At 43.7% G+C, this 9724-nt stretch overlaps 1 protein-coding gene across 2 annotated transcripts in view; it reads left to right on the plus strand.

The window, feature by feature from the left end:
• Positions 1-4219: 4219 nt before the first annotated feature.
• The window catches only part of LOC129383516 (uncharacterized), a 6032-nt gene continuing 527 nt past the window's right edge, over positions 4220-9724 (plus strand). Inside the window, exons 1-3 of one of the 2 annotated variants that reach the window (XM_055068084.2) lie at positions 4220-4869; positions 5248-5433; positions 8356-8704. In XM_055068084.2, coding sequence (XP_054924059.2) covers positions 4833-4869; positions 5248-5433; positions 8356-8639 — 507 coding nt within the window. In that variant the 5' untranslated portion in view covers positions 4220-4832 and the 3' untranslated portion in view covers positions 8640-8704. Of the gene's footprint in view, positions 4870-5194; positions 5434-8355; positions 8705-9724 lie in introns of those variants that run through there. The other variant, XM_072290153.1, reaches the window with a different exon arrangement.

Here is a 9724-nt window from a genome sequence, read left to right on the forward strand (position 1 = left end):
TACAAACCACGAGCAGGCAGATGGCCTTTGTAACAAAAATGAGCGCCAAATGAGGCATACAACAATCCTTTTAACCTAACAGAGCTCCAGCCAATCCTGAAGTGCTGAAGTGCTTTAATAAATCTGTTCCAGGATCGGGGCGTATTATTTGCCAAAAGGATAAAGCTCTTACACACTGACACCCACAAAACTCTCCCGTCTCTTTTCAACCCCACATGACCTTCATGGTATATTCCGTCTACTTGGAAAGAAACCGTTTTAATCTGAACTATTAAAGACGTCAAGGACCCGTCTTTATCCACCAGTTACAGGTCTACAGTGTCAACGCGCTCCATTTGGAATTTGTCCGAGAAGGTGGTAAATCGGCGCCTGTTGCACTTTTCAGAGACTCGAACAGTACCAATGCGCTTTGAGGGGTGTCAGATCAACAGTCTACCATCCGCTCCAAGAGGAGGCGAATATTGGGGACGCTTTTGTTCCATAAACAGTTCTACTTATCTGTATTTCTTGACAATGAGAAAGCCTAGGGCGTTTCGGAATTTTACGACATTTCTCTACACTGCGTGTCCGAGGCAACATGTTAAATATAATTGAAGGCTATCTCTGTGACCGCAGAACTTGTGTAATAGTTTGCGATGCTTTATATAAGCATTTTACCCGAGCGACTGGCGTACCACTAGGCGGCGCGGTTTGTGGTACAACGCTTAACGTTGCAAACTTGTTGTAGCATACTTTATTCCGTATAGGTGTAAGATGTACAGATAAGTTTTAAATCAATCATTAATGCTGCCTGTGAACAGCAGGTGCATTTTTAATTAAAGAATGTGTCTGAATGGGCAAAGGAAATGGGTTTTCAATAAATATCCGGCAAAGTACACGCATACTTTTTTGCAACAAGAGAGGAGTAGCAGCAGTTCCATGTACTGCAGTCAGTGGAGACGAGCTTTCCGTGAGCAGCGAGCACAAGCTTCTAAGTATCGTGTTGTGCTCTAAGCTTATGATTATTTCTCATCTTAAGTATTTTAGGACAAATTGCTTGAAAACAAAAAGCCTTTTAAAACTTCTGTCCTGCACAACCAAGAGTAGTGATCGGAAATCTCTCCTAGGTCCGCTGACATCTTGACTACGGTGTTGTAGTTTATCATGTTACAACGCTACGCGCCTTAAAAAATTGTAGCGCCTGTTCCCCATTTGGGTATCCGTCTCGCGACTAGTGCCTTCAGATGAAGTCTGACTCAGAGCATATGCCTAGAGTTCAGTGAGTGGTCTCTTCATTTACAGCGATCATGTACCAGTCTTACATGTTTTCTGAGAGAACGCTCAAAGACTGAACATCCTTATTTATTTATTTTTATTTATTTCAGAATACTGCAGGCCATTGCTTGGCCCAAGCAATTATTCAACCTTAAACGATATTACCTCTGCCAGAGTATTTCTTAACCGACCTGCAGCGAGAGTATATATTTCTTTGCGTGTGAGTAATCTGAGAAGAAATGGATGTTCCACTTCATGAACATTCCCTGAGGGACAAAAAAAAAAAAGAAAAAACACGCTACCCCATAGTACTAGAAGCTCACAGACTGTGACACCTCGTTTGTAGAGGTCACAAAGCGTGCTCCAGATGCACACATAAGAATGCACTTCCTAGAACTGCAGGCAAAGTACTCGTGCCTGGAATATTGCAACAATGCATCAATGTCACAAGCTGGTGCATCTTATGCCTTACTCGGTCTATCCTTATCTGATTCAATCGTTCTGCACCCGGAAATAAGCATCTTCAGAGCTGAGGCCTGTGCAGTATTGCCGGCTGTCAAACACACACAGAAAACAAAGACTCAGAAAGCTATTATATTCAGTGGCTCCTTAAACGTCGTAGTATATATAATATCGTTTACTCAACATAAAGATCCTGTACTTTATTACCTGTATTCACTGCTGTGTAGAATGCATATCTCTAATAAGCATATCTGAATATGCAGTTTGCCTGGGCATAGATACATTGAGGGCAATGCACTTGCGCAAGAAACCACCACGTCAATAGGAACAATAACCGGGAACTTCTCTATGGCTGCCCTTGCGATAAACTTGAATCCTTTGGTACGAAAAGAAGCTTCGATGGTATTTCAAGCGTTTATTGGACACACAAATATCGAACAAGCTGCATGCTATGATAGCAAAGTTGGGTATTTGTACTACAGGAAGTAAAATAGGATGAGATTGGGTCACTATCTGTCGTTCTCAGAATCGGCCACACATGGTCCGCACTCCTATATGTTGACGGGTGATGAACCCGCTCTCACTGTTAAATGTGACGACAGGATGACTGTCGTCACACGTGTTGCTGGAATGTCACGTATTCGAAGCTCACAGAAAAAAATAATTTACTTTACAACACAGTCAAAAAATTCCACTTCATCCAGCCAGGTGTATTCCTAGAGAATGATTCCTTCTTGAAAGTAAATTGGTATTAGCCTCTTGAAATGATGTCCGTGTACTGCATGATATGCACCCATGCGATCCGTACTACGCTTTTTTATCAGAAACTCGTGCTACGATAGTAATATTTAGAGCATGCGCTTCCCAGCCCTTGCGCTGAAAGTCCCGAGTGAGGTATTAGTGGTACTTGCACATTCTTACATTTTAAATTGAAGCTTTCTTTATTCCATGGTTTCTCCTGGGTCTGTCGAAATGTCGGTCAGGAACACGTCCAGGAGCGCGATTTGATCCTCGGCCCCCCAGCGTAGCAGCCCGATACTGCAGCCATAAGGCCAGAACTACACGTACAGGCGGGGACAAAACAAGGGATCTGCGAGCACCTGGCAAACTCCGTTCTTGCACCCTCTGGCGAAGCTGGGGCCTGGTGTCCATTGCGCATGCGTGTCCTTCCAGAATGTTTCGCTTCGCAATACGAACAACTGCTTGACAGCCTGTTGTCAGAATCACGGCGATTGTAGTAGATAACTCTCAGAGCATGAAACACATGCATGAGCAATGCTATGTATCGACACCAGGCGCCGGCTTTGTCAGACGACCCGAAGATGCAGTTCGGACCGTAGTGGCAGATCCGGTATTATTTTGTCCCTGCTCGTACACTCGTCTCGTAGCAACAGCAAATAGCACTGCCAGAAGGTCATCACGTGTTCACTAGAAGGATGATTTTTTTTTTTTGCAACGGGCACATTTCGACAAAATGGTATTAGCGAAGAAGCGGGTGGCACATATAGCAACACCGCCATGCTTTTTGAGTTGATCGGCGCCGTTGATGATGGTAATGATTTGCATGTTATGGCACATACTAGCGACGGATGGTCAATCAAGAAGTCTGGCCGAGTGTATATTATGATGATGATTTCTGTCCAATGTCACATGACCACTACAGAAGTCGGCCAAAAGAAGGAAAGGTACATGTCGTTACACCGCCAACTAGCTTCGAAAGGACTGCCGCATGTTGATGATGATTGTTATTGTAATAATATGACACGCACCGACAACCGGGAAAGAGATGACCGGTACATTTAAAATAAATAAGAAGGAATAAGGCAACAAAAGCTTATCTAAGATCCGTCACATTTGCGAAGCAAGGATACGCGAGGCCGCACGCGGGCGCTAATTCCCTGTGCACCAAAGTTTCAGGAATAAAATGGGCAAAATTAAAGCACTTCATTAACAACTTCATTAAAGGTTTGTTTCACATACAGTCCAATATGTGTGTTGGATCTTCACAGTTCTTTATCTCTTGACCACTTCGCAAGATATATTTTATATCTACAGCGCACCTCGCTTGTTGTTGAATTTTAGTACATATGTATTTTGCGTTTCTGTACTATGACTTATTTCGGCCCCTTTGCGGCCATTGTTGCACCCTTGGCATCTCTCTCTAGAACTCTCGTTCAGCCATGAAAACCAACTAATCAAACGATTTCTCGCTCTCTTTTGCTGGCAACGAAAATAATTTGCACATCTTTTAACCAGTTACACAACAGAGTAAATATGGTGAGGTAAAATTGCAGCTTATGATGTTTAATAAATGTATATAAACGTCATTGCAAAGTTATCAGAGCATTATCGCGACATGTATCGGAAGTTCGATCGAGGCCAAGGTAGTGAACTAAAATAAGTTTACCGAAATAAACGCCAGTATACTACATAGCTACGAGGCGATCCGGTGCAGTCTATTGCGCAAGGTGAGAGGAACATGTGAACTTTCCTTTGTTACGAAAAAGAAACACGTGTCTCTTCGCTGTTGCCAGTGTCCTTGAGCTAAAGATGATTACCGAAAAACGAAAGCACAAATACGCGACCTAAAGAACGCACAACAAAGGAGAGTATTTTATAAATAAAAAGAAAATGTGAAATTATTTCAGCATAATAGAAGCTCTGAACAATGTCCGCACACCCAGGAGAAACGTCATGAGCACTGGCTGCGTCGACACGGATGGCTGTCGTCACAAAATGAACATTATTAACAGTCGAATAGCTTAGGCGAAGTCGGCATGAAGGCAGCATGCGCTGCGCGATACCCCGTAACATTTTGCTTTATGATAAACCCACAATGCAGCAAGACAAAGGCTGCCTGTGATAATGTGCGAAATATCTGCACTGACGCCATCGGTTAACGCAAGATCGATGTAAAATTGCTTGTGCGCAAAGAAAAAAAATAGTGCTCAATCATAAGGCGTGGCATGAAGAAGAGAAAAAAAAAGAATTGAATATGATTTACGAATAGGCTGGTTTTCGTTATATAAGGAAATGAGCCCTTCGGGTTTCCTCACTCTCATCAGGAGGATTAGCCGACTGTTTGCGGACGCATCATTCCGAACACCACCGCGATCATGAGAGCGTTCGTCATCGCTTGCCTTCTCTCCGCAGGTAAGATTGTCCTCCCTCTTTTGGAAGATGTATGCGGCTAATTTCATTTCCCTTGAGCTGGTAGTTGCACTTCCATGTTTGCCGACAGCGCGAACGAATGATGCTGAGCGCAAAGTAGGAACGATACTACACGAGCGGTGCTCATAACTAAAAGTTCATCGCTAGCGAATCGCATATAGTGGTTCCATTGTTCGACGGTGTAAAGGAAAATGGAAAGATTGATACAATCCCTCGATGTTTTAGCTTGGCTGTTTTTTATGAAATGTAGTAGAAAAGGATATTTTTCCCAGAGAGAGTTCTCATCATTTTCGGTCGTCGCCATAACGAGACGTATGCCTTGTAATGCTACTCCACACAGCATTAATGTATATGTTCCAGTTGTCCTTGGAAATGCCCAAAATCGGGCTGTAAACACAGCTAGTGGAGCTGCCTCAAGTGGTGCAGCAACAAGAGGTGAACTGACAGGAGCTCTGCGCGGTGGAGTTGAATCCGTTGGTCCCAGTGGAGCTCCGGGTGTCACCATCACTCTTGGAGGCAATGTCGGCGGTGGTCTTGGAGGCCAAGGTAAGTGTCCAAATGTTGCTGTTTGTAACGACAACTGGTTATGGCGTGTATACTTAGAGCCGAGGGCAGTCCGAAAGAGACACATGCGAAATGAGTTTCAGGATTCAGATATAGCTCATGCAATGCGGCACGGATGCTGGAAAGAAAAGTAAAATACTGTCTCAAGAAACGTGATTATGGGTTTTATCAACAGATGAAACATTTTTACACTTGGGATATCTGATCTCGTGGCATTCCAAGTAACCTCCGAGTTATATGCTAATAAAACCAGAGGGCTATGACTGCGTTTGATAACTTTTGTAGATAGCTTATAAATGTAAATAAGTGGTTAGAGCCTTCAGCTTTGAGCTCTTGTAGAGCAAAGCGCACAATGCACCTAATATTTTGCGTGTACTCTTAACAGCAAAAAACAAAAAAAAAACGCTTCCTTTATTTAAATACTAACAGGCACATATGAGTTACGTCATGGCCTTCTATTTTTTTCTTCGGTGTCCTTTTCGGCTGCGTACTCACTGTCTTTAATGCTAGCTATGAAAGCAGCCTAAGAGAGGTCCCTTTCATAGTCCGGAGTTTCTCTGGTGTTTCACTAGACTCGTATAAGATGAATTTGCCTGAGGAATGTGCTTACTTGACGTTCATGAGTTTTATAGACATGTATTGTAGACAAGCGAGCAACACTGGGGATGAATTGTAACAAATCTTTGAGGACCTTAACCGAAAAATGTAAAAGTAGGGTTGCAGACTATTATGCAGAAGACAAACGTACTGTTCAATAGCCTGGCAAGGGAACAAGAATTCATGACCGCCAGTCAGTCTCTGGAGTGTGCAGGAGTACATTCATCTAGATCAATTACCCAAAGGAGACCCCGATCATGGTAAAGAAATGTACAGAAGAATAAAAATGAGTTGGAGTGCGTACGGCAGGCATTACCAAATCCTGACTGGTAGCTTACCACTGTCGTCGAAAATAAAAATGCGGAATCACTGCATTTCACGGGTGCTCACATATGGGGCAGAAACTTGGAGACTGACAAAGAAGCTCGAGAAGTTAGGCACCGCACAAAGAGCGATGGAACGAAGAATGTTAGGCCTAACGTTGCGATTCAGAGCAGTGTGGATGAGAGATAAAACGGGGATGGCTGATATTCTAGTTGACAATCGGAGAAAGAAATGGAGCTGTGTAAGCCACGTAATGCGTAGGGCAGGTAACCGGTGAAGGGAAGCGCAGTCGACGACGGCAGAAAATGAGGTGGGTTGACGACATTAGGAAAATTTGCAGGCGCAATTAGGAGCCAACGACCTCAATAGAGGGGAAGATGGAGACCTCTGGTTTGGAGATCGCTAGTTGGATCGCTGGGTAAACTGCAAAAGTTTCGTTCTGCAGTGTACATAAAAATAGGATAGAATCATCACAATTAGCAGCAATAGCAGGAGCAGCAGCCAACGAAGGAGCTGCCATTTTATGCGTTGCATATTGCAATCACTCAGTTCAGCCCTTGGGCGCGGCTGGGCAGCCACCATTGACCTTTGGCGCAACCACGTGACGTGACGTCACGACAGCCGGAGGAAAAGCTGTGCCCCAACTCGCGCGGTCGCGCACGGCCGCAGCCACCACCTGACTCCCGCTAGGGGTGCTGCGCCGGCGCGTGACGTCACGGACGGCGCAATATGCAACGCATTCTTGGCTTAACCAAGCTAAGCCTGGTAATTTTTTTTTTGTCACGTTACGTTGAATGTACTATTGTTTTATCCAAGCTTAAGACAGCTTCGAACCTAAGCGAAAAACATGCAATCACGACTAGTGCCTTCATCATTGTTTCGTGTTGGTTAGGTTGGACAAGACTATTTCATGTCAACTCTGTGAGGTTAACCGTAGGTGTAGCTCAAGGTTGCTTTGCTGGAAATATATTAGAAAACTTGGACGCCTAGTATGAGCAATAAATAACGTTGAAGTGATGACACGCGTATTTTGCAAATCCGCGCTTGTATTTCCACCATAGGGAAAGATCCGCGTTTCACCGAATCGCGAAGAACATGCTGAACTATTTATGCTATAGTTTTCACATGCTGATTACACAATCACGCGAAGATGTGAAAAATCGTCCGGCACGCTACAACGCATTCGCCGTTCGAGCAGGTCTGAGCATATTTGCGTGTAATTATGAGAGAGGGCACTTTCATTATTTTTATAACTTCTTTTAAATCTACGCTATATTTAAACCCCTCACACCCTTTTCAACATAAGCTACTGAAACCTGAATACACGTAAATCATTTTGAACAATTCACGTTCAGGCACCTCGGTCATCTATGCCCTGGCGCACCCTTTGTGCTACTTTTGCTGGGGCATATCATAGACCTAGAGAAAGTGCGAATATACACTTAGCATTATTCAGAATCATACTTCTGGGGGGAAAATACTTATAGTAACTACTTCTGATAGATTTCATTATGCTGCTGAATGTATGCGAAATAGAAAATGAAGACAATGAAAACGTATTTTAATATGATTTGTTACTTAGCATTTACTTTGTCATGCTTGATTTCGGTATAGCGCCAAGCGACTATATTTGCCTTAAAGAATCCGGGAAGTTTCTGGCGACGACATTTATTCTATAGTTTTAAGGTTGACGCTCTGCCAAAGGGGCTGTGCGCGGCACTGAATTATTTATTTCAGACGAAATTGCCGAACAGAAATAGAAGGACAATTATACCGATACAACGTCATTTTAACGTCGATTTGCGTGCGTAGCAGACTCTATGACGAGTGCGGTATTCTTTAGGGACTTCAGCTCGAACTTAAATTAGAAAACGCAATGCTATAGCTCATTTATCTGCTGCCGCTGCTGTTCTTCGCAAACTCCTTTGTTTTACAATGCAACATGTTCCTTATAATTAACGCATATGTTTTTTGCTGGTGCAGGAGGAGGATATCCTTCAGTCTCGAGTTCCAACTTCCAGCCAACTCATGGCTTCAATCTAGGTTATGGATTCCCCTACGGCTACGGATACTACCCACAAGGTTACGGTCATTACGGCTACAATCCTTACGGCTACAATCCTTACGGTTACAATTCTTACGGCTACAATCCTTACGGCTACAACTACAGTCCCTATGGCTACTACGGTTACGGCAACGGTTACAACGGCGGATATGGTCATGGATTCTCTGGCTCCAACCACCGCTCGAACAACCGCCACCAGTAATTCAAACCGGACGGCGCCACGGCGTCAGCTGCTGCGGCTCCTGCCACTTCTGCCCATATTTATAGGTGATTTTCTCGTTAATACCTCTCGAACAATTAAAAAATTGCAGCGCAACTTTTTTTATTTCCAGCTCATAACAAGGTAGTAGAAAAATAATGGAGAGAAAAGTTACTAAATGTATCGCGTTTTTGTTCTTGCTGCTCGAGGCAATTGACAGAAATCTGCACAGTAATCCAGCTGATATCTCAAGGCAAAACAGGTTTAACGAAAGAACCGAGCCAATAAATCAACCTTTCGTAAGAAAGTACGCATACCATAGTGCGCCAGTTTAGACTGAAAATTATGTGGATCGCACACCATGTAAGAAGACGTTTATGCGAAATACGAACTGATTCAGGCAGCTGTTGGTTCCTTTCTATGCGCTAACAACTAGTCCTTCTCGGTCAATGTAAACATTCCCACGGCAATTATGAACGAGTGATGTGGGACGATTTATTTAATAAGAAAAAAAAATACTGCTAGCTCGGGTCACCACGCTGCAAAAGGCATCTAATTGCTCGTTGTCAACTTAATGCCTGTGCGCTCTGACGGCAGATAACATGAGACAGCGCTTTGAATGAAACACATGGATACTGCAAATATTTAACACCGTCGCCATGCAATTGCTGGCTGACATGTAATCGTGCGCAAAATCGGCCGCAAACGCGTCTTTGATAGAGACATGATCAAGCTGCGAATCGCAATTACCACAAAAGGCTTTTGCCGGCGAAGAGGCTGCGACACACTGCAAAAATGCCGCCTCGCTATCTACATGAACGCTTAGCGTCAGAAAGTCTGGAAATTGCACTGGATTTCAAAAGATGACACGCTTGCGAACGATTGGTTGAAAGCTGGTGGCCAGTTTATTGCTGCTACCTTGAAAGTTCTAAGGTACGGCGTATTTTCGAAGTGGTGCCGATTGTTTGAGGCCATAATGACATCAAGAAAACATTTCCACTTTCTGGCTCCTTCAAATGTGAAAATAATTAGGCCGCTGAATGCCTCCACTTCTAACTCGGATACTTCGGCACGTATGACAGGAATAA

Source organism: Dermacentor andersoni, chromosome 8 (genome assembly GCF_023375885.2).
Source record: "Dermacentor andersoni chromosome 8, qqDerAnde1_hic_scaffold, whole genome shotgun sequence".
NCBI classification, from domain to species: Eukaryota; Metazoa; Arthropoda; class Arachnida; order Ixodida; family Ixodidae; genus Dermacentor; species Dermacentor andersoni.